General features: G+C 50.5%; 1 protein-coding gene across 9 annotated transcripts in view; it reads right to left on the minus strand.

The window, feature by feature from the left end:
* Nucleotides 1-10,000: 10,000 nt before the first annotated feature.
* Rph3al (rabphilin 3A like (without C2 domains)) overlaps nt 10,001-25,359 on the minus strand; it is a 153,597-nt gene continuing 138,238 nt past the window's right edge. For all 9 annotated transcript variants that reach the window (XM_047544624.1, XM_047544627.1, XM_047544621.1 and 6 more), the window contains 3 exons: nt 13,449-13,556; nt 11,560-11,706; nt 10,001-10,066 (listed from right to left, as the gene is read on the minus strand). In XM_047544624.1, coding sequence (XP_047400580.1) covers nt 10,032-10,066; nt 11,560-11,706; nt 13,449-13,556 — 290 coding nt within the window. In that variant the 3' untranslated portion in view covers nt 10,001-10,031. The remainder of the gene's footprint in view (nt 10,067-11,559; nt 11,707-13,448; nt 13,557-25,359) is intronic.

Raw genomic sequence — 25,359 nt, forward strand, 5'->3', positions numbered from 1 at the left:
AAGGTTTATTTGAGGCCTCGAGGTTTCAGAGGTCTTCCTCTGCAGAAGGCCGGCTCCATTCCTCAGGGATCCAGGTGAGGCTGAACCTCATGACCGGAGAGTGTGGCAGAAGGAAGCAGCTCACGTGGTGATCGGGAAGCAGAGAGACAGACGCCACTGGCCAGATACAAATATATACCAAAGCCACACCCTGATTCCCCTGCCTCCAGTCACCCCTGCGGCTTCAGTTACCACTCAGTTAATCCCTATCCGGGAATTAATTCACTAATTGGGTTAAGACTCTTATAGCCAGTCACTTCTACTCTGAACCTTCTTGTGCTGTCTCACACGTGAGCTTTTGGGGGACGCTACATCTAAACCACAGTACTGTGGTTGTGGGGCTGGACAAAGGAAAGAGGAGTCATTATTTAATGCGTACAGAGTTCCAGTTTGGGATGATGGAAAATTTCTGGAAATGGACGGTGGTTACTGTTATGCAATATTGTGAATGTATTTAATGCCACCAAACCATGCACTGAAAAATGGCTGAAATGGTGAATTATATGTAGTTTCACCACCAAATAATAAAAAGAAGGGGAGTGCCCACGGGATGATGAGATGGTTGTGGGCACTCCTGAGATGAGCTAGGGGGTCGAATTACAGGTCCCGTCTTGGAGCTCAGGTGACACATTTGTGGTCCAGCTCCTATAACTTTGTGAGGTGCAGGTCAGTTGAAAAATAGGTCCTGGGCTCCAAAAGCCTCACAGGCTACTTGGTTATTAGAAGCTCCTAGAAACCCTCTAAGCCAAATCCACCCCTGCACCTGCCCACACATGGCTGGAAAGGACAGCTGCTTCACCAAACCCACCCCCAGGTCCCAAAGAAGGAAGACTGATGTTAGTACCTGGGGCTCTCAGTCACCTTGGGACATGAGGCAATTTCCAACAAGGTGGTAAAACCTCTGTGTAATCACTAGGTTTTATTCTCATTTGTCACAACAGCAGTGGGAAATTTGCCAGTGGGACAAGGGACTGATTTCTCCCCTACCCACCCAGAAATTCCCATCTATGCTGCTGATACCACTCTAACCCTGCCCGGGGGGCCCCTGATTTGTTCTCACATGCAAATTCCAACCCCATACTGCAGTCTGGAGGGCACAGTCTTTGGCATCTGAGGACCCTGGATGCAAATGGAGCTCTCTTGACCTCTCTGGGTCTCAGTTGCCTCCTCTGTAAAATGGGAATAGTGAAAGTATCCGACCCTAGGTTGGTGAGGTTTCCCTACAGCTCGCAGCAGGTGTCTGACTTGACAAATGGTGGCTACGGCGGTTATTATCTTCCCTCCGCACAAAATGCTTCATCTCTCCGTGGCCTTGGCTCAGTGGAATTGAAGGCTCTGTTTGTTGTCAGCAAACAAAGCCCAGCCGGCGAGGAGGCGGGGGCGGCGAAGGAGGCGAGGGAGCCGCTGCCTGGAGTCCTCGGCGGGTCTCCCTCCCCAGCCGGGCAGCTTCTGCTGCGCCCTGCGGTCGGGCAGAACGCAGCGCTGACCAGTCACAGGAAGAGGCAGAAGCAGATAATGCAGGCTTCTGGAGTGCTGGAGAGGCAACGCCAGACCGCGGACGTTTTCCATTAGGGAAAGACGCCAGCCCTCACTTTTTGGGGTGGAAATGGCTCTAATTTGCTGAGTCTGTAGGAGGTGAATCCGCTGCGGATGCTCTTTGTTCCAGGGCTGCGCCGGCTCAGGGCAACACATCTGTCCGGGGACGGCACACAGCAGCAGATCTGTGTTTCCAGGAGTCATTTGGAGACGGGTTCACCCCTCAGCCTGTGGGGGCTGCGTCACCTCCCCCGCTTCCCCTGCCAGTGTCGGTGGCACATCCCCTAGCTGGTGTGGGTTTAGGGATGCTGGCCCTAGCAAATGCAGGTAACCCCCGTGGGTTCCACTGCATCAGTGGCTCTCAAAGTGAGGTCTCCCAATGGGGAAACTCAGTGTCACCTGGGAACTTAAAAATGTACCTCTCAGCCCAGCCACCTAGACCCTGACTCTGGAGAGGGGACCAGTGATCTGTTTTAAAAGTCCACTAGGTGATTCAGAGGCAGTAGGAGGGCAGGGGCTGTCTCTGTTTTGTGCACCATTAAGCTCCAGCCTATAACCCTGCACTGACCCCCAGCTGACGCCCAGTTACTGGTGATGTGTGAATGACCTCGGGGAGCAGCACTGTTCCCAAGCCCCCGGCAGAGCATGCACCATGCAACCACTATACTCCCTCCTTATCTCATCCCAAAACAATGCTCAAGGTAGGTGCTACATTTGGATCCTACAGGAGAAATAACAGGTGCCATTAATGTGCTGGTCGCAATGACAGGACCTGTGTAGGTTTTCATGGTCTTTATTTATTTATTTATTTTTGCAGTACTGGGTATAGAGCCCAGGGGTGCTTTACCACTACACTACGTCCCCAGTCCTTTATAGTTTTTATTTTGAGGCAGGGTCTTGCTAAGTTGTCCAGCCTGTCCTCTAACTTGTGATCCTCTTGCCTCAGCCTCCAGAGTCGCTGGGGGCTTTCATGTTTTCAATGTTCACAATAATCCTGTGAAGAAAGTATTATCTCCATTTTACAGATGAGAAAACTAAAGCATCCATAATTTGAGGTACTAGGTAGAAGGGCTGGGACTGGAAACCAGGTGTCTGAAGTTCACAAGCGTGCCACCTGCTGCCTCTTTTAGGGACTTCTTGGACTTTCTGGTATTTGGAACACGTTGGTCACTTCTTGTGCTATCTGATCTTTACTGACATCACAGGACACCCTCTGCTTCCCACCTGGCTCAGTTAATTTGTAAGTTACTTGGGACTCAGTGTTTTCTTGTTAGAAAGAATTTCTTGGTTCTCAGACCAGCCTGCAGAGAACTTTTGACTCTGCAAGTCTCTCCTGAGCCCCCACAGTAGGGCCTGGATCCCATCTTCATCCTAAAGCTGAGACTTCCAGGATTGATTTATGATGAAACTGTCTCTAGGAAATGAATTTGGAATTTACCCTAGGGCTGTAGGGTGGGGGTCCCTGTCCTGGGCTAGGTCTGGCCCAGGCCTGGGATTCTGTGGGGGCTGAATGTGGGGGTTCATGCTGCATGAAGCCTGAAAGGGATTTGGTGCCTCACAGAGACATAGGTAGAGTACCTGTAGCTTAGAAATGGAAGCGACAGCCACCTGCAGGTCAGGTGTTTCCCAGGTAGAGTGTGTGGCTACAGGATCTCCTGGTCTTTGGATGGGGTTATGTTCCTATAAACCCATGCTAAACTGAAAATATCCTAAGGTAAAAATGCACTGAATACACCTAACGTCCCGAGACGTCGTAGCTTAGCAACACCGCACTCTGTGGAGCGTGGGTCGTTTCCCCTCCTGACTGTGGGCTGACCGGGAGCTACAGCTCACTGCTACTGCCCAGCATGGTGGGAGAGGACCAACTGCATACAGAGAGCCGGAAAAAGATCAAAATTAAAAGTCCAAAGTCCACTTGCCATTCAATGTGGATTGCTTTTGCATCATTGCCAAAAAATTGCAGGTTGAACCATCCTAAGTCCAGGAGGTCTGTATAGGGAGCCGAGCTGTATTTTCTTGCCTGGCTGGAACTCACAGCCTCCACCCCCTGCCCTGTGGGTTTATCAAGAATTTGGGGGGCTGGGGAGATAGCTCAGTCGGTAGAGTGCTTGCCTTGTAAGCACAAGGCCCTGGGTTCGATCCCCAGCACCCAAAAAAAAAAAAAAAAAAAAAAAAAAAAAAAAAAAAGAATTTGGTATGTATTTTTCCATTAATTTTTTTTATTGTTATAAATGTAGGATATAGTTTTAAAAGGGCAACTGTCGTACAACGTTTATAACCTAGAGTAGCAGTTTCCTGCCCACTTCAGGTCCCTCTCTGGGCAAAACCGAGAACTCTTCCAGTTCCTTTGTACCTAAATCTCACACTGATTCTATTTCTTGACTTTTCAATTTTATACGATTACAAAATACAATAGGATTTAGCTCTTATTTGCAATCTACCCAATATACACGTTTCTTGTATATCCTTGTCTGTCTCCCCTGTCCTGTGCCAAGCCACACATCTTCACCATCACCTGGATATTCTCTGCCTCTCTCCCGGGTGTGTCCTCTTTATCCTCTTTCATGGTTTTCTTCTTTATCTGGTTGGAGCGCATCCTGCAGTAGCTGCCTGAGAAAGACTACAAGAGAGGTGAAATTTTTCAAGAATTCACGTATCTGAAAATACCTTCATTTTCCCTTTACACGTCACTAATATTTGGCTGAATATAAAAGTCTAGATTAGGAATAATTTCCCCTCTGAATTCAAAAGGATATTTCTTTACTGTGTGCTGGCTTCAAATTTTACTTTGAGAATGTCAAGGACATTTTAATTCCGGATCTTTTGTCTGTATGGGATCTATTTTTTCCCTCTTTGGAAGGTTTTAGGATTTTTTTCCCATTTATCCTGATATCTGGAAATTTCATCATATGAAGGCTTAAGTCTTCATGATTCAAGCATGGACCCAAAGGGAAGAGGAGAGGAATAAGATCACCATGCACCTGTCACTAGAGAACAGCATACACAGAACTGATGGGGAGGGCAGACTCCTACAGAGACCTGAAAGTCAATTCCAATAAGGTTGCAGGATAGATTCAATATTTGGTCAGTTTCAAGCAGGCAGGCCTTTTATTATTATTTTTTATCTTATGTTACTGGCTAGAGATGTTAACAAAAGGTAGAACAGAAGTGGTAAAAGTGAGCTTTGCCATTATTTAAACCAATATATATTATTCAAGCCATTACTGAGTACCCAAGATACAGAAATGACCTAAATGTCTACTGAGAGATGAAAGAATAAAACGAATGTGGTATATACACATATTGGAATATTATTCAGCCTTAAAAAAGGAGAAATCCTGCCAGGTGAGGTGGCACTTGCCTGTAATCCCTGTGGCTCAGGAGGCTGAGGCAGGAGGATCACAAGGTCAAAGCCAGCCTCAGCAAAAAGCGAGGCACTAAGCAACTCAGTGAGCTCCTCTCTCTAAATAAAATACAAAATAGGGCAGGGGATGTGGCCCAGTGGGCGAGTGCCCCTGAGTTCAATCCCCAGTACCCCCCACATCCCCCAAGAAAAGGAAAGATCCTACCATTTGCAATAAGGGGAATGAACCTCTAGGACATTGTGCTAAGTGAAATAAGCCAGTCAGAGAAGTGCCTGATTCCACTTACATGAGGTATCTAAAATAATTCACCTCATAAACACAAAAAGCAGATGGTGGCTTCCAGGGCTGGGGGTGGGCAATGGGGAATTGCTGTTAAATTGATAGAAAGTTTCAGTTATGCAGATGAACAGTGTATAGAGATCTGCTCCACTATGTTGTGTTAACAATGTCACATCATGTAATTACAGGTTTGTCATAATGATAAAAAAAGATTTGATACAGTTCCTTAAACTTCTTACTTTAAAAGATCTGACACAGAAAAATAATACAAATGTATATGTAGTATATATTCACATATATAAAGTATAATATTACAAACTTACATCCCCATTACTGAGCATTAAAACATACACTGAGTATTGAAACCCCCCTGCTCTTTTTGGGGGGGGTACTAGGGATTGATCCCAGGGTGCTCTACCACTGAGATACAGGCCCAGTCTTTTTTCATTTTTTATTTTACTTATTTGACAGCTCACTAAGTTGCAGAGGCTGGCCTCAAGTTTGTGATCCTCTTGCCTCAGCCTCCCCAGTTGTTACAGCTGTGCCCTGACATGCCAGGTGAAACACTTTAATTGCATCCCTCTTTTCCCCAGGTTGTGTCCTCAATCTGCTGCTTATCCTTCCATTTATTTATTCTTTCACTATGTAGTGTGTGTATATATATATATATATATATATATATATATATATGTATATATATATATATATATATATATATATATATATTGGTACCAGGGATTGAATCCAGGGATGCTCAACCACTGAGCCACATCCCCAGCCCTTTTTATTTTTTGACTCAGGGTCTGGCTAAGTTGCCCAGCCTGGCCTCAAACTTGCAATCCTTCTGCCTCAGCCTCCTGAGTCACTGGGATTACAGGTGGCACCACCCATCCAGCTAATATCTAAAATTTTTGCATGTTTTAAAATCATAACGAATGTATTTTCCAGCCATCTGTTTCTTTGCTCACCATGTTTGTGAGGTTCATCTATCTTAAGTATGGACTTATTTTCCACCAGTGCATAATATTCCACTCTTTACATATATCAGCATTTCTGCATCAATTCTTCTCTCAGTGGTAGACTGTTTCTGGTTTTTAGCTAAACATTCTACGCATGTCTCCCAGAACCTAGTAGAAGAGTAGGGAAATGGCTCTCAGCTCTCTCAGAAACCTGGCATTATCTGGTGAATTTTAAAATTCCTGATGTTAAGACTTCTTCCAAAATTAAACCAGAATTTCTGGTACTGGATCTGGCATGAATACATTTAAACTTCCCAGGTGATTCCAGGGAGCAGCTAAAGGTGACAACCACCGCTGTTGACCAGGGGTGCTCAAGCTGTGGCCTTTCCCCTGGAAGGATGTTCAAGGTTCACGCTCAGCTGCTCTAGCCCGCGAGGGAACTCTAGGTGTGGTGTGACAGCGCCCCCTCACCCGTTAGCAGGCGTTGTCAATCAAGCTCGCCGAGGCTGCGCGGGCCACACGGGCGGAGGTGTCATGTCTCTGTGCTGGGCACTGGCAGGCGTTCATTGCCTTTAGTCCTAGGAAGTACCCCTTTATTTTTTTCTGATCTAGTTTCCTTTTCAGTGTTCTGGGGGAGGGAACCCAGGGCCTCCTGTATGCAAGGCAAATGCTCTACCACTAGGTTACGTGCATGGCTTCTTATTCCTTTTTTTAATTTTTAAAACTGACACACACAACATATGAATTATACATATTTATGAGGTGCCATGTGATATTTTGATATGCCTATACACTGTGTAATGTTTAAATCAGGGTGACTATATCTCCTCAAATATTTATCATTCCTTTATGGTGGAAACATTCAAGACCTTTTTTTCTAGCCCCCCACCACCCCAACTTTGTGGAGCTGGGAATTGAACTCAGGAGCCCCCTACCACTGAGCTGCACCCCCACCTCTTTTATTTTTGAGATGGGGTCTTCCTAAGTTGCTGTGGCTGGCCCTCAACTTGGAATCCTCCTGCCCCAATCTTCTGAGTTGCGGAGATTATAGGCGTGTACCATGCCTGGCTTCTTCTACCTTTTCAAAATACGCAGTACATTACGGTTACCTATAGTCACCCTACTATGCAATACAAGCCCAGAACTTCTTGCTCCTAACTGTAAGTACTCATCTGGAAAAAAATTCAGTAATTTTCTCTCCTTTGCTTTCTGTTTCTTAGTTTGAAGTTCCTATTAGTTGGAAGTCAAACCTATACCAATCATTCTTTTTGTTTTTGTTTTTGTTTTTTTTGTATATTGTTCTTGACTTTTTCTTCTTTTTTTTTTTCTCTCAATGCCAAGATATTTTATAACTTGCTGGAACTCAGGTCAGTCCATCAGACTTTTTTCTCTTTTACATCTTTGTTTTTGTATTTTACTTTCCGGGAGAATCTCTTTGATCTCATGATCCATTCTCCTCACATATTTTAAAATCTCTGCTCTCAGCCAAGTGCACTGGTGCACACCTATAGTCCTAGCCACTTAGAAGGCTGAGGCAGGAGGATTGCCAATTTAGGCCAGCCTCAGCAACTTAGTGAGACCCTGTCCCAAAATAAAATAAAAAGATTTGGGTATGTAGCTCAGTTGTGGGTTCAGTCCACAGTATTCACCCTCCAAAATACTATTTTATTTTTAATTTTCAAGAGCACAGATACTTCCTTTAATAAAAAAAAGCTGCTTTTTGTTTCACATGTGCAGGAGCTTCAGAGGACTCTCCTGACTCCTGTTCTCCTGTGGATTGGAAGCTCTGTTTCCAGTTATTGAACTTAGTCCACTCCTGGGTGCCCTTGGCTTTTCACGCAATGAGTGAAACATGACGGGGCTCACAGGCAGCTCTGTACAGACGGCAGGGTATGTGGATGAGGAGCCCACAGAGGTGACTGGGTGGAGACCCACTGTTAGACTGGAGGACCTACCAGGTCAAATATGTCCACCTGTCCTCTTCAGTCAGTTTCCCAGAGACAAATTCAGAATGTCCTGCCTTGGGGGAAGGTGGGTGGGAAAGAGGTTTTGGGACTGAAGCTTTTCCCATTCATTCCCAAGCTTAGTAAAGCACCTCACTGTAGCCTTTGGCTGGGCTTGGGCTCCCTCACTCAGAATCTTTCTAGTTCAACTTCAGCCATCAGTAAACTGTCCTTCACCAGGTTAGGGACGAGCAGTCACCTGGCTGGTGGGCCACTTCTATTTTTTTTTTTTTTTTTTCACTGTTGAAGATGGAACCCAGGGCCTCCATGGGCTAGCCAAGTGCCGTCACAAGCTGCACCCCAGCCCCTTTAACGCGTCCTTCCACCAGTACCATTTTCAGACCCATCCTGAACATCTACCCAGTGCCTCCAAGTTCTGAGCATTCGGGGGATTCTGCAGAGCGAGAGGGCCTGTTGCCAGAGGGCTTCCTCCCTTCTAGGCACTTCGGGAGCAGGAAAGTTGACCCTAGACACGTTATACTGTCCTGTCTTCCAGAGGCCTTCAGATCTCTCATCCCCTGCCCTCTTCTCTCCCGTGCTTTTTCTGTGGTTTATGCCATTTTCATTGCTTTATGTCACTTCAGTGGGACTTTGGGGGACAGAAGTCTACTTAAATTTTTATTACAGATGTACATATAAATCTGATTATAAATCTGATATAAATCTGTGTAACTCCTTTTTTGTTTTGTTGCATAGATGATTTTTTCCCCATTCAACATTAGCTTTGTGAACTCCGTTAAAAATCACAGATCTGGCTCATTTCTTTTACCGTGATTTAAATCAATGTTACCACATCCCCCCCCCCCCATCCATTTCTCTCCTACTGCATCTCAGAAACAAGCAATTGTGGTCTTTGGGCCAACACTGGCTTAATGCAAATTCTAATCTTTATTGTTTTAATTCTGAAGCATAACATGTCTGTCACAGGGAAACAAGAGTTTCAGAGCTCAAGGTGGGGACACGAGGGCTCCTGGCCTGGAGACAAGGAGGCCCCTGGAGAACTGGTACCTGGGGACAGAGGGGAGGGTGTAGATACTAACACACAGGAACACATGTTCTCTTGGGGAAGGGTTTTCCAGAAGCATTTGCCTGCATTTTGAGTATTTTTCATGCCGAACCAAACCTGCTGAAGAGAAGTGAACTGTGTCTTCAGGAGTCTCCTGCCCTGGCTGAGCACAACCTGGGGAGGCCACTGTGGGTCAGAGAAACCTAACAAGGAGACAGGTTTCAAGCCGGCCCCTGGGCCAGCCCCAGGGGAGACAGGAGAGACACCCTTTTTGCTTCCCTGGGAGCTGAGGATGGGGGAAGGGGTACGCAGGTCTCTCATGCCACCTGCTCTGGGCTCTAACCTTCGCACCTTGAGGGGCCAAGCTCAGTTTGAGAGGGAACACTCAGGGTTGTATGTCTTCTTGCCATAAATACAAACACGCGGAAAGGCCCGTGGAGCATCCCCGCGGAAACTTCAGTGCACATGGGAAGGGCCCTCACGATGGGTGTGAAGGCCCTCCCGGCCCAACCCAAGACCCAAGCAGACTTAAAGATGGGTTAGAGTGGGGTGGGGCAGGGCTGGGGACAATAAATAAAGGTGAGTGACTGAGTGGGCTGGAGGGAGGGGAGTGGTGGTGAGGAGGGCTCCTTGGCAGAGGGGCACAGAAAGGCACTGGGTGGGGGTGAGCAGACTGGCCCCCGAACACTGGTTTGTTGATTCAGAGGTGATGGCACTGGGTGGCTGGTGAGAGCTGGAGGCTTGGCCAGGACGAGCCGGGAAGGCCTGGCTCCAGCTTCCTTTCTCTCTCTCAAAATCTTCCTCTGGAAAGTCTGCTCCATGCATCAAAGCCCCAGGAGCCACGTCAGCAGCGGGGACTCGCCCGGGTGTGTCTTTTGCCTTGGGAGGAAAGAGAAAAAGGCCACTGCACAGTGAGCAGGCATGGATTCCCTCCGTGGTGACAGCTGGACCTCTGGGAATGAAATGGCAGGCTCCTTACTGGAACTGTCCCTGCACCTGCTGCACAGTGACCTCAGGATGTCAGGAGGAGCCCTGGACATGGGAATGTAAGTTCTCTTCTAAGCCGGTCCTTTCCAGGTTGTTTCTTAAGCGTGGAACCCTGTCTATGCACGGGCCACATCTGGACATTTGCTGAGGACCTACTCAGGGTAGGCAGCCCCCAGGGACCCTGGAGCTCACCTTCCCCACAACCCCACGAGGGACATGCCAATGATAATGGAACTGTACAGAGGGTCTGCTGACGTTTGACTGCTTTTGACCTATAAACCACAGTTTCATTTGGTTCAACCTGATGGTTTGCCAAAATTCACATGGCTGTGGGTGGCAGGTTGGGCCTAGAACTTGGACATTCTTCATTCCAAAGTGACCTCTGTGGAGGACTTCAGGAGGCTGGAGGGAGAGGACAGGGTCTATTCCAAGAACACAGATGCCTCCACTGCCTCCCTGCCAAATGCCCTGGGAAAGCATCAGAGGAGGGCGGATGTGGGGAGCGTGGGTCCCTGTGGGTGGCTGCTGGGGTGCACAGGCTCCTGGAAGGGGACCCCTGCCCTGCTGGCAGGAGATCAGCTGCTGCCCTGGGCACATGTGCCTGTGGATCTTTGACCAGGGCGGTGCCCAGTTCAGTTAGGGCTTCTTCCGTAAGGGATATGGGGCTGGCCCTGAAGGTGCAGATTTCGTGACAGCCCCCTTCACTACCTGATGATCCTGGGCTGGGCCAGAGCCGGCAGGTGGGGCACTTGGGTTCTTGCCCTTACCCCCTGTGCCTTAGTTTCCCCTCCTATCAAATGGGGACAGTAAGACTCCCAACTAATCTGTCAACAGAATGAAAGTTGTCCTTGGAGGAGCGAGGGCAGGCTGGGCTCTGGGATCCTGGCTCCAGCACCCCCAAGATCTTTGTCCTAGGATCTGGGCCACTCCTGCTGGGCTGGGAGGGCTGAGTCAGCTTCCTCATTGATGTGGCGGGTTTCTGAAGGACAAGGACTGACCACAGCCCCCCATCCCAGGTCAGGCTGGCACATGATGGGGCTCGGTGAGAACTGGATGCCTGGCATGGAGTGGGCATGAGGTGGGAGTTCCTGTGACTGTTATGGAGATGGGGAGCGGCTTGGACAGACTGTGGATTCTGCTAAGCAGAGATTGGTAACGACCAGGGCTGAATTTACTGATGGGAGGGTTGCTACTGTTACTTGGGTTCCTCTCTCTGGTCAGGGCCAGCAGGGAAGGGATCTGGCTGACCTTTTGTCCCAGTGCACTTGGTAAACATCAAGAACTGAAAAACTGTCACCCTGCAGTCTTGGAGGAGGGAGTGACAGGACAGGGCTGTCCCGGGAGTGGGCAGAAGATGGGGAAGAAGGTGGTGAGTGGGTACTCACCAGGGCCCTTGGGCTCAGGCCAGGGCGGGGTGCCCCACTGAGGGTCTGCAGAGCCCATCCCCGTCTCACTGGCCAGGCTGCTCTGGCTTCCTGAGAGGAGGCTGGGCGGGTGGGTCAGCCCCATCCTGGGCGACTCCGTGCTGCCACCTGCAAGGACCATAAGTCATGTTTCACAGTAACAAGTCACTGACATGAAAATTCACAATTATTATTTTTTCCTGCTGTCATAGGATGAGGGTGTGTGTGTGGGGTAGGGTGTGTATGTTAGTTAATCCAGTGAGGCAGAGGGCCAGGGAGACTGCTGACTTTACTCACTAAAGAACCCTCAAATAGGGTTGTTAGGTCTCACCCAGCCGAGAGTAGAAATGGAGCCTGTACTATTTCTCTGTACTATTTTCTCCCAATCCCAATCCTTTCCTGTCCCCTGGTCGTGCTTGGTCACAGCTGAGAGTGGTGCGAAGGGAGGAATAAGAGCCCTCAGGAAGGAGGAGAGTGGGAACCAAGACTGGCATGGGGATTTCCTTTACACTTTTCTGTTTGTTTTGGGACTAGGGTTTGAACTCAACGGTGCTAATGGAGCTATGTCCCCAGCCCTTTTTATTTTTCATTTTAAGACAGGGTCTCACTGAGTTGCTTAGGGCCTCACTAAGTTGCTGAGGCTGGCTTTGAACTCGCGATCCTCTTGCCTCAGCCTCCAAGCTGCTGGGATTACAGGTGAGCACCACCGTGTCCGACCCCTTTGCACTATTCTTTCTTCCTGCAGTGCTGGGGATTGAATCCAGTGCCTTGTGCAGGCAAGGCAAGCCCTCTACCACCTGAGCCGTATGCCCAGCCCCCTTTTACACTTTTCTAATGAAGAATTTTGGGACTAAAGGGGCGGAATCTAGGGGCAGTTTTTATCTTTTGCAATCATCTCTGCCTGTTGATACCAACCAGTTGGAATACTGCACTGAGGACTCCAAGTCCCCAGCAGGGCTCAAAGAACCATGACCACCTAGTACTGTGCCACAGGCCCAGGACTGAGAGTGGTAAAAGGAGTGCCAGGCTTTGCCATCTCTGATCTTGCCCAAACTTCCATATGGGGCAGGAATTCCTTTCACACCAGTCTGGCAGATCACCTAGTCTTAGCCTCAGGACGGCAGCCCAAGGCACTTCATTCCGGTTTGGGGCAGTTATTCAGCCAGCTAGCCTCTCTCTCTTAAACTGTACCTTAAACTCAGCCTCCTGAAGTTTCTTTCACAGATCCTACTTCTCACCTGGGAATAAGTCTGAATGAAGCTGCTCCTTTTCCAGGAAGGTCCTTCGTGTGTGTACAGGGAAGGGAACGCCTTTCCTTTCCTCTCTAGGGCATTCTCTGCTTCTGCCTCAATGCTGAAGTTAACCCTCTGTCACATGGTAGAGTCACAGAGGTGAACTCAGCAATGTCAAAATCAGAGGAAACGCTGGAGACCACCTTCTCTGTTTCCCTTGTGCTAAAGAGAAGGAAGTATCACCTGGAGGCAGTGGCACACACTGGGGACCCCACTGTGGCTCCGTGGCAGAACAGAGCTAGTTCAGGGAACTTTCACAGCCTTTACTGTTCACAAGGCAAAGATCTCAGCTAGGGAATGCTCAGGGGGAGCATGGGAGGAGTCCCAGGTTCACAGGCAGAGGGTGTGGCCTGGCTGGCCCTGTCTCTTGTCCTTTGCACCCCGAGATACAGATGAGCCTGGTTCTACACCCTGCTCTTCAGGGGTGCTGAGACTTTAGCTTCTAGTGGACCCAGCCCCAGGTCCTCGCCGACCCCCGTCTATAACAACTCACATACCAGCCTGGAAGCCACCTCCAAGGAAGCGGCAAAGCCACCTGGCACCTGGGGCTTTGGAAACAGTGTCACACCCCACACTTACCTGATTCCCCCACGGGCTTGTCACCTTTTGTGTTCCTGACCCTGGTGGGTGGGAGTCTGTCCTCCAGGCTGGAGGAGCTGAGATCAGAGTCACTGTCACTGGAAACCACTGGAAAAGACAGACACAGGCAGAGGGGTCACCCCTGTGGGCCACTGCTTGGACAGAGGGGACCAGAAAGGATTCCCTCCTTTGGTGACAAAGGGCTCTTGCGGGGGCACTCCTTTCTGCTAAAGAGTTGAGGCCCGGTGTGGGGAGGCTGGGATGTGGGCCGCGCCTGTCCAGCGTCCGCAGGGAGGGCTCGCCCCTTGCCCAGCCATCTCTACATGTAGCGGAACTGGAACCTGCCTGCCTGGTAGAAGCTGATGACCACCTTTGCTGCAAGCACAATGCCTCTGGCCCCTAGCTGGCAAGGTCTAAAGGCAAAAGGTGACACTCTGCAGGGACGAGAATCAGGTTGCAGCTGACCCTCACGCAGCTTTCCAGGATTTTACACTTAGGAATTTGTGGGAGCTTCAAAACAACCCTGTGCGATAGGAGATATCATCATCCCATCTCTCAGATGAGGAAACTGAGGCAGGCACCCGAGGTCGTAAGTGGAGGAGCTGGAATCCTAGCCCAGGCAAGCTGGCTCCAGGACTGTGCACCTGACCATACTTGTTCCCCTGGAAGAGCAACCGGGGAGCCAGAAGGCCTGGGTTCTCTCAGTCTCTTCCAGTCCAGCTCACAGTGGGCCTTGCGAATGCAGAAGGAGCCGCCAGGCGGGGGTGGAGTCCCAGGGAGGGCGAGGGAGGGGGTGCTCCCGGTGAACAGTCTCTTCTTCACTCAGTAAGACCATATTTGGCTGGTTCATCAACAGTGGGCGTCATAATACAGAATATATTCATCCTTTAAACACTCTATTTTAATTTTAAACATAGAAATGTACATCCATTTGCCAACCTTTTGCGGCAGGCCTTGGTGCTTCTTTGAGGCTGGGCCCACACGGCCTTTCCTGTACAAACCACGTCCACGCTGCCTTGTCGATGGCTCCAGCTTCAGTTTCTTGAAATCAGAGCAGGAACTTGAAGACACTTGCTGGGAAAGCAATCTGACTGCAGAATCTTTCTATATTTTTCCCTTTCTTCCTCTTGTTTTTCACAGTTGTCCTGCCCACACCTAATTCAATAGATTTTTTTTTAAAAGAGCCAAGTTGCTTTTATCAAGGCTTTACAAGATCTTGGTTTTAATGAAACAGCCCTGATCTCTTCTCTCTTTTCATCAATTTACATAACGTTTAATTAAGTGATATAAGGATAATAAGGACAAATGACAGAAACCAGCTCTCACAGGTGATGGACTCAGCAGATGGGGCAGGATTCCAAGGTTTCTGTTTGTCTGATTTACTTTGAAATGCAAAATGCAGGTCACAGAGGGAGGATAGGAGGCTAGGCACTGGGCTAGGCACTTAGCAAGCCGATTTATGCAGTCTTCTCCCAGTCCTGAGCTGTAGGTACACAATGGTAGAAGATAAGATTAGAAGCAGAATTGATCTGTACAACGGAAGCTAATAGTTTGATCTGCCAAGCCCTGTCTGGAGCAGCCTGTAGGGAATTCTGAGACTGCATTGAAGTTCAGCAGGAGGAAGCGCCTGGTCATTTAGGGGAATCCACTGTGAGTATAGGAGGGGGAAATGGCAGCTTCTGTATGGATCTAGAGCCTTCTGGAAAGTCTCTGCGCCTTTAGCCTCTGTCATCTTTCAGCTAAGGGAGTCACAGGTCACAGATGAAAGCAGTCAGGTCGGAGCTGGGCTGACCATTTCAGCCCTAAGAGATTCTAATCCTGGTCTTCCACAGCACAGCGGCCGGCATACAGTAGGGGCTTCACGGAGGCAGGATGACAGGTGGTACTTGCCTCTGTCATCGTCACATCCTGCCAATTTCACCATGAAAATGGATCTTGGATCTGCTGCCTCCTTACCATCACGGTTAGCTCCTCCAGCAGGGACTCCTGTGACAGGTCCTGGTGGGGCCCCACCTGCAGGTCTTCCCTGTCAGTTCTCCCTCCGCACAGGGGATGTGCCAGCTTCCCCCTCTTTAAAGGCTCCTATGTGTGCAAGTCCAAATTCCTGCCCACCAGTGAGGGCGCATGGATCTTCTTTCTGTGGACAAACCCAGAGGCTGGGGTGAGCCAGGACCATGTGACTCTTCCTGACTTTTTCCCTCTTCTGTCTGTTCAAGGATCCTAACCTTTTCTGCTCTGGTTCTTCCCTTCCCCTGCCTGCTAGGAAGACTTCTTTGGCTATATGATCTTTTGTGCTTTAGAACTAAGGTGGACCTTGTGCCCCTTCACAGCACCTGAGAAACTGGACTGATCTCAGTTGCTTTTCTGGGCCTGGACTGAGCAGCTTTGAACATGAATCTGCCGAGACTGGACTTTGCGTCGGAAGCATTTGCGTAGTTTTGACTCATCTCCTGACTGACTAAACACCAACCCTGTGGGTCCCTGGATGAAACAGGTGGGAGGAGGTGGGCGGCAGGAAGAGATGCCTGTGGTTAATCCTCAAGAGCAGGGGAGATGGAACATTCTACCACTGTAGATCTCCGTGGTGGGACAGTCCCTGCAGAGACCTGGTGACCGACTTCCGCATTGGTTTTCCCATCTCTCTGGAGAGACGCTTAAACATGATCCATTTATGCTTCCTGACTTGGAATGGTCTGTCTTTCCCCTGGCTGACATACAGGATCATCTGTGCACTTCGGCGTTGGGGTGGGCTCGGGGCTCTGTGGCGTCAATAATGCCTGATCCTTTGGTGCTAAAGAGCAGACGCCAAAGGGGTCAGCAGGAGATGATGAAAAGGGCTGTCCCAGGACTCAGATTATGGTGGCAAGCTCATTTACCCCATTTCTCTGCCCCTTGCTCATTCTGTCGTCTGTTGTACGTGGTTACAGAGGTGGGCTTGGAAGAAGGCTAAAACTGCAAGATACCTGTTCCATGCCACATTGGGAGGACAGCATTTGTTGTGAGCTGTATGTTTTGTCCAAAATGGCAACCCTGGAAATGGGGTTAAGGTGCCAAACTGCCTTGTCCCCAAGGGGTACCTGTGTTGCATAAGGGTTAAAAAAATTTCCCTAAGTTACTGTCACTTGGCTTGTTCTTGAACTCCTGCTATAGACCCCAGAGGGCCCCAGCCATGGGAAAGTAGAGAACAGCATCAGATGACAACTGAGCTCACAATGGTGTCACAGAGCAGGGGCCAGCCAGCTGTCGGCAAGACTCATTTCTTTCAGACGCGCTGTCTCTCTCGGCTCAGGCAGCTTTGCTCATTGTATCTGGGATTTCAAGCTGGGGCCAGGTCTCAGCTTAGAGGTCTTTATGGTACAGACCCAAATCCCATTTCTAATCCACTCTCATAAACCCCACTTGAAAGAAACAAACCAAAAGCATCAGCCAGTGCCCAGCCGTGGCACTTACTGTCACTGATGGAGAAGATGCTTCTGAGAGGGCCTGGGTCTCACAAGGCCCTTTACCCAAATAGCCCCCGCTTTCTTCAGCAGCCAAGGAAGTAGTTCTTTCTTTTCCTGTCCCCAAGATGCTCCAAACCTTGGCTAATTTGCCATTCGATTGCCACCGCCACTTCTCCTCCTGCACAGCAGCTGGGATCGTAAATCTTCCAGGTCTATTAACAAAGCTTTGAGGCTCATAAATCTTTTGGCCCTTGCTCTTCCATCTTCCACGACACACTCCAAGGGTCTGAGGGCTGAGTTTTCTTCTTTCCTTTAATTCCCCAAAGGCTGTGTCCAGGATGGCTCAGTGATGAGAGCTTGTATTCTGCCCACGCCTGATCTTTCAGATCGAGGATGGGGAAACCCCTGGGAGAAGGCGGTCCCGGAGCCTTCTGGAAGAGAAGTAGCATTGCATGGATCCAGGGGGCTTTGCTGTGAGGCAGGGAGAGGGGAGGTCTCTCCTGGCCCTCCTCCAGGGTCCTGAGCTCCTTGATCGCTTGCCATGGAACCTGGCATCCCTGAGATTTCCCCCATCATGCCCAGGAGGGTGGCCCTGCTCTTCTGGGTGCTCATCCTCAGCAGTGGACAGACAGCCCAATACCAGCTGTGTCCACTTCTCCAGGGATGGGCAGGCGTCCCCCCACCTCCAGCTCCCTCTTGGATGGATTTGCAATTTGTCGATCACCATGGAAACTCAGAGTTTGGGTACATGAAGCGGGGGGGAAGACTCTTGCTTTTTGGAAAGTCTCTCTTGACAGCCTCAAAGGACACAGGTGGCAGCTGCTGTCCTGTGGAGGTAACTTGCGTGGGATGGGCCAGGGGACAGGCCGGATGGTGCTATGTGGCTTCACATTATTGCACTGGGACCTTGGGGACCTGCCTCCAGGCTCTGCTTGGCCACTGCTTCTCTCTGTGACTCCAGACATCTCTCCAGGCTTCATGGCCAAAACCAAGATGCGTACTTGGCAGTCGCTAGGAGTCTGAATCCTGGGACTCGGTTTGGAGTCAACTAGTCCAGCCGTGGAGAGACCCCGATGCCTCTTCCTGGTTGAGAGGCAGGGAATGCCCTTCTGTGCCACCCCACATCCGTCTGCCTGGCACAAGGACAGCAGGCAGCCTGTGAGCCCGGGAAGCACTTGTGAGCTATGGCTGCTCTGCTTGGAGGCTCCCAAAGCCCCCAGAAATTATGGGAATTAGAGAGGAAGGGAGATATTTTCAGCAAACATTCTGCCAAGGCAAAGCAGATGGTGGAAAATTTTGCATACTAAAAACACAAGAAAAACATTTTTTTAATGTAAAGGAATGATGATAAGGCCCTGGGGAGTGCAGAGACATTTCCAAGTAGTCCTCCAGAGCCCACCAGGCTGAGCGGCTGCAAATGTAGAGCTGTCCCTGCTGGGACAGAGGATGGCTGCCCCACTTGCACACAGGCCTGGGTCTGTGGCCTGAAATTTTACTGAGATGCCTCCCACATCTGAGGCTCTGTTTTGGTGGCAGCGGGAGGGGAGTGTGGGGTGGGGAAGAGGCACTGACTCTGAGTCAGACACTTGGGTCTGTGTCCTGTCTTTGCCACTTCCCAGCTGTGTGACTTTGGACCAGTTTCTTTACCTCTCTGTGTGCTTGGTAGGCTCAGCAATGAAATGGGGGATGAGGATCCCCTCCCTGGGTGTCTGAGCATTAAGAGGTAATAGAAGCTGTGTCTGGCACGTGGCAGGTGCTTGAGAGAGGAGACTATTTTATTTGTGTGCACGTGTTTGTGTGTATGTGTATGATCTCATAGGGCCATACTGCCTGGTGCAGGGCTGACCTTGGGGTTCACCATGTTTAGTGCCCAGGAGCACAGGTCCCGAAACTCTGCTTTGTAGGATGTCGAGGTCACAGGATACCTCCAGTCTGAGCTGGGTTGTGAACCAGGGCTATCCATTGCCAGGACCATGGCTCCCCCACCTCACCCAGTACCCAGAGGGCACCCACCGTCTCATCCTAATGTCTCTGCTCCTTTAGAAAATCTCCTTGTGCCAGGCATGGTGGCAGACATCTGTAATCCCAGCGACTCGGGAGGCTGAGGCAGGAGGTTTGTGAGTTCAAAGTCGGCCTTAGCAACTTAGCAAGGCACTAAGCAACTCAGCAAGACCCTGTCTCTAAATCAAAAATAATAAGGGTTGGGGATGTGGTTAGGCACCCCTGGGTTCAATCCCTGCTACAAGGAAAGAAGGAAGGAAGGGAAGGAAGGAAAGGAAGGAAGGAAGGAAAGGAAGGAAAGGAAAAGAACGAACTCCTCTCTAGGCAGCCAGTTGCCTCTCTACACCAACATTCCCCTCTGGGTCCTCTCTGGGCCTTTCCCTGTGAGTCAGAGGCTGTGTGTAGTATGAGAGGGAGACTTCTAGCTCATTCTCAGACACCTAGGGTAGAACTTGGGCTCTGCTTTGGATGCACCTGGAAAAATATCTCAGATTTCTGAACCTCAGTCTTTTCATCTATAAAATGGAGACAAAAATAACTACAAATAAAGTAAGGTTAAGCAGGACAAAAAGTTATACGAGGGCTGGGATGTAGCTCGATGGTGAAGCGCTTGCCTAGTTGGTGCGGGGGCCCTGCCTTGGATCCCTAGCACTACATACAAACGCGCACACACACATACATACATAGCTACTAGCTGCACATCTTCAAATGTTTTTAAAAGGTGGAATCTAATTTAGCCTCCAGCAGCCCAAACTATAGCCTCGATAGTCTCCTCTGCCCTGAGAAAGGAGGTATGAAAAGTGACCTCTCTCCTCTTCTGACATTGTATTTCTTTTCCTTCCAAAGCCTGCCTTGACTTCCCAGCCAAGCCAGGAACCACTGAGGGCAAGGCCACATCTGACTCCTTCCTTGAGCTTGACTAGTGGGCCGTAGGCAAAGCAGGCACAGGAGACCCCAGGGCCCTAATTGTCACCTCTGTCCCCATGAAGAGCTGGACATTCTACCATGCAGGCACCTCTCACTGCCTCCCCCTTGAAGGACATTCAAGGTGGACAAGCCAGGTCACAGGTATCCTCAGACTGAGCAGGGACAGGGCTGGGGGTGGGGGAGGGTCGGTCAGAGTCCGGTTGCCATGGACATTGAATGAGTGGGTCCTGGGGAGAGGCCCCGCTCTTGAGGGTCGGGTGGGAAGGGAGAAATGGATCTTCTTTTGGTTTGGAAATCCCCTAGGGCCTGAACAGGGAGAAAAGTGGCCCCAAGGCCCAGGGAGCCTGTCCTCCCAGGGATGGGTCTGCTGACAGCCAGGAGATGCTCAGAACCGGGCTGTCCCTCCCTCCCAGGCTCTGGGGTCAGGCGATCTGGTGTGCTCCCAGCATTCAGATGGCCACCAACCTGACCACCTCATCTGCAATTCAGGGAGGGTTACAGGACCACCTGGGAGGCCTGGGTGAGGCCGTGGCACCTGTGTGATGGTGAGGCAGGTGGGGCGCCCCCTTCTAGTTGCCACTGGAGGACCCTGAGGTGGCCGAAGGGTGGGTCAGAGGAGCAGCACAGACTGGGACGGGAAGGCAGACATGGAGAGTGGAGGGCTTCCTGTGCTTATTCATTCGCCATCGATTTTAATTTCCTCCTGCTCTCAGGCTCACAGACAGGTAGGAGGCACCACATAACGAAGATAAATCCTCAGATGGATAGAGATGTGGTTGCCAGCATAGAAATCCCGTGGCCTCTCCCTCGTTTGAGACGCTCTGGATAGAACAGGAGGTAGACGGATACAAGCTCAGAGCTGCTCCTCCAGAGAGAACGTGATACATAAGATTGTGGGATGGCGGCCTTCAGGGACATGGGAAGTCAGGGAGGGCTTCCTGAAAGAGGTGGAATTTAAGGATGGGTATGATTTAGGCAGGTATGAAAGCTGGGGTGGGGGCGTGCCAGGCATCCCAGATGGAGACCAGGAAAAGCCAAGGCCAGGCCCGTTCCCTGGCTCAGGCACTTGGGGTCCAGGGGGCCGGGCTGGGCTGGCCTGGGTGTTCTCTGCATCGGTAGGAGGCAGATTTTGCTTCTGGCTTCTGGCAGACATAAAACACAGCTAGTGCCCGCCTCCTGCCTCCTCCTCTGCTGGGATGAACGGTGTCTTCTGCCGTTCCCCGACTGCAGTGATTTCTTTTATTTAATCTCTTTGTGCCTCTCGCTGATGTTTCCCAAAATCTCTCTCTGCCTTTGCATTTCTTATCTGTATTTCCCCTCTCTTCTGGGTCTCCATGTGTTCTGAGTCTTCCTGGGTCTGTTTCTTGGTTCTTTTTCAGTTTCTATCTCTAGTCCAGATGGATTAGAGACCTCTGTCTCTGGACCTGTCTCTCTCTTCCCCCAGGGCGCTCTGCCATAGAGGCCAGGCTTCTGTGGCCTCTAGGGCTTGTGCCTGTTTCCTCACCTGGGCCAGAACCTCAGCCCCACCTCAGCCCCAGGGAATCTGCCCAGAGCCATGGTGTAAGGTGGGCCACCTGCCTTGCCTGGGTCCCATGGTTACCCAGGGGTACCCAAGGCAGAGGAAGCCTCTCCCCTTCCTGTGTGGACCCTCGGTCTCTGCTGCCTGCTCCTGGATCAGCCCCATCTGAAAGGCTGGCCTCACCCTGGGATGGGCAGGAGGCCCCAGAAGGACCTGCCAAGCACATCACTGCGAAGCTGGCACTGTTACTGCCCAGGGTTTTATTGGAGACAGACAAAGCAGGAGGCCCAGATTCATCCACTTCACGTGGGTTCCCCAAGGCCACTAAATCTAGAGTGGATGGAATTAAGTTGTAAGTTCACTGGGCAAGACAGGTGAGCAGCTGGAGAGGTCGGCTGTCTGCATGAGGAGCCCAGCGCCGCCCTGGCCCCGGAGGCGGTGCTACGCCCCTCGCTGCACTGGAGCCAGAGGCATGCTTTCCTGTTTCAGTTCATCGGGGGGTGAGAAACCCCAAGACCTCACCTTGCACTGGAATCTCCAGTCAGCTGAGGCCATCATCAGGTTTGGGCAAATTAGAGGTGACAGCTGTGCCCCATCCTGTGGTATGGCTAATGAGGGCCTTCTGCCCTTGTAAAATCAATCTCCAAGGCGGTGAGGACACCCAGGACAGGCAGGAGGGCTGCTGGGGAAGGGGAGGTGTGGCAGTGGGGGCTGGGGTGCCCTGGAGGTGGCCCTGCTGTTCAATGACACTGCACTTGTGTTTGGCTTAAACAAGGGCTCCAGGACAAGCCAAATTCATATGCAGGGTGCATGGGCTTCCCTTCCAAAACACAGCCGTCTTAAGATACGGCTGGGCCTGTTTCTCTGAGATTTAAGGAAGGGCAGAGTTTCCTGAAAGCTCAGGTCTCTCTCTTCCCTTTCTTGCTGAGATGACAGAGAAGGTTATTTGACCTCTTCATACTTTAGTATCCTCTTCTGTAAAGTGGACAATGCTGGAGTCCCACCAGGTTGTGGGGATCACAAGAAATACTAGATGCACTGTCCTGTCATGAGCAACCATGGAGTCTATGGCAGCTGCCACTGGGACTGCTTTCTTTCCTTCCTTTTCTTTCCTCCCTCCCTCCCTCCCTTCTTTCCTCTCTCCTTCCCTTCCTCCCTCCCTCCCTTCCTCCCTTCCTTCCCTCTCGCTTTCTATCTTTTTTTTTTCCCCCAACACAGAGTCTTGCTAAGTCTCCCAGGCTGGCTTCCAACTTGGGATCCTCCTGCCTCAGGCTCCTGAATAGTTGGGATGATAGGCATGCACCACTGCACCCAGCTTGGAGCTGTTTTATTTCACTTCACTAAGGTCCAAAGAAGTCCCATCCCTGTACAGTATGAAGACAAAAGGCACCCAAGCCCTCCCTGGTCCTGGTTGAGTGACAACCACAGGAGAAGACCAAGGAAGGACCAATGGTCAGTGTCTTCTCTTGTGGGGCTCCTGGGCTTGGGCTTCCTCAGCATGTTTTCCTGCCTCCATCATTCAAGTCCCCAAACAGCTGGCGGGGGCTACAGACAAGATGGCCTGACTACAACCTTTGCTCATTTGCTTACTGATTTTCTTGACTCAAATAGCAGTCCTCATAAAGGCCAGGCGCTTGTGTGTACCACGTGGCACCTGCACACCCCTTTCAGATGGTGCACAGCTTGCCCGTCCTCCTCTCCAGCCCCGCCTGGCTCATGTGTCTGTGTGTGTGGCTGGTGGCTTCTGTTATCTTTACATAAAAAAAAAAAAAAAAAAAATCAACAACCAGTCCAGGTACTTCCAGCTCCCCACGCAGGGAGAAAAATGAAGAGAGACGGGAAGTGGTGATTAAGCCTAAGCAGCGATCCCGCAGACGGGACCCGACAGGCAGCTCAGAAGCACTTAGCGAAAGTGGGGTGGGTGGGGTGGGACTGGGTGGCAGCACGGGCCTGGAGGACGTGTGTGACATGTGCAGGTGCCTGTGTTTGGGTGGGAGGCGATGTGGAAATGGGGCCGGTCAAGGCTGCTTCATGAGGGGATCTGAGCGCTGCTCTGCCACCTGCCTGAAATTCCTTTGCAAGGGTGCATGACCTTGGATTTGCACTTCAAGAAAACTGGAAGAGAATGGACTCCTGCCCTAGCTCCTCATCCATCCAACTCATGGGAATCCAACACCCAGAGGGAAAAAGACACCCCAAACCAAGGCTTTCCTTGTGGGGTGGCCCTGTAAGCCCCCACTGGCAAGGCCATGGAGGTGATGGTGGTGGGTCACCTCTTGCTCCCAACAGACACAGAGACACTATAGGCAGTGGTCATGGGTTACGATTAGGTGCAGGGACTCAGACATGTGACATGGTCGGGCTCCTGCCTTCAATTGACCAGGTAGAAGGTCAGAGCGTGCAGTAAGTGGGTGAGATATGAGAAGCCCTCACTTCTACAGAGAAGCCTGTCCACTTTTCTTACAACAGGTGCCCCTGATGATCCACCTCTATTCTCTTTCTTTTTATCAGGCTCCTCACTAAATTGCTTAGGATCTTGCTAAGTTTGCTGAGGCTGGTCTCAAACTTGCCATCCTCCTGCCTCAGCCTCCCGCATCACTGGGATTACAGGTGTGCACCATTATACCTGGCTCCTTTCTTGTTAATAACCCTGCAAGGGTGACGTTAGAAGAAAGTCAGAGATAATAGGGAGGGGTCAAGACTGCAGCAAACCAAAGAATGTGAGCCCTATGTAAAGGCAGAAGCTGCTACAAACCTGGGCCAATTTTTTAAAGAGTGGGGCAGACCTCCCACTTTCAAAAAAGAAGCCAGAGCTCCATTAAAAAAAAAAAAGTCAGATTTTTCCAAATTTAAAAAAGTTGACAATGAATTTTGAGCAGTAAGCTAGATTGAGTCACTGCTCTACCAGTCTGTGACCTATAGCATAGGCAAATGTCTAACCTTGCATGGACAGATGGCATCCCACCTCCCAACATGGATGCCTCCTGCTCTGCCCTGCCTCCTTCCACCTCTTCAGGTAGCCTGGCCTCCTGTAAGGACACACACTCCGAGGTGCTCTAAAGGCTTCTGGGAATTCAGGAACTATGGCCAGGCAATGTGATCAAAGTGGCAAGTTCAGAGTCCACTGGGGAAATACTAGGGAGGGGAGAGGTCGGTTGGGCGCTCTGAGGAGCTTCCAAAATGCTAATTTCCCAGAAACAGAGAAAGAAGGAAGGCAGCATAGCAACAGCTGGCTCTGGGCAGTGAGCAATCCTGTCTGAAAATAAAACATTTTACAATCCACAACTGAGGCTCATTAAGAATGAATGGATCTACTGGTATAAATAGCACGCTGTGTTAAGAAGTCAGGAAACAGCATATGCATTTGATGGAAAAACGGCTGCCACGGAACTGCTTATTAGCTCTGTCGGCTGCGGCTCTGTGCTAACAAGACAGAGGTCGCGGGTTCAAAGCCTGCGTGGGCCACGTGGCTTCTCCAGTCTTGGGTCACAGAATATATCTTCTGCCCTGGACCTGGTGCCAATATGTGGGCATAACACAGAGTTTTTTCCAGTTCTGGATCCATAGGACTCCCACTATAATATCTAGCCTCTGTTTGACTGCTCTCCATAACAGGGAGCTCACTACCCTGTCAGATACAAAACACTCCATTCTGTGGTTAGATGACTATAGATCAAGAGCTAGAACTTTCCTGTCCTGCTCCATCTCTACTTGGGGGAAGGTGGCCTTCACCAGCTGTGTCCTCTCTCATGTCTGACTGTGGACTGGATGCAAAAGGGGTGCTCTGAGCAGAAGTGAGGAGCCAATCACATCCTGCCCCGAGTGTGGATGGGGGGACAGGTGCAGAGACTGAAGGGCATGTGGGCTCGGGCTGAGCGCAAGCTGCTGAGCAGGCAGAGGGCAGGAATGGGGCTGAGATGCAGAAGCAGCTGTGGCCGCCCCTCCCTCTCTGGGGATGCTCCTCGGCAACCTGGCAGCAACCCCTTTACTCAAGCCAGTCTTGTGGGTGGGGTGGTCTGTT

Source organism: Sciurus carolinensis, chromosome 3 (assembly GCF_902686445.1).
Source record: "Sciurus carolinensis chromosome 3, mSciCar1.2, whole genome shotgun sequence".
NCBI lineage: Eukaryota > Metazoa > Chordata > Mammalia > Rodentia > Sciuridae > Sciurus > Sciurus carolinensis.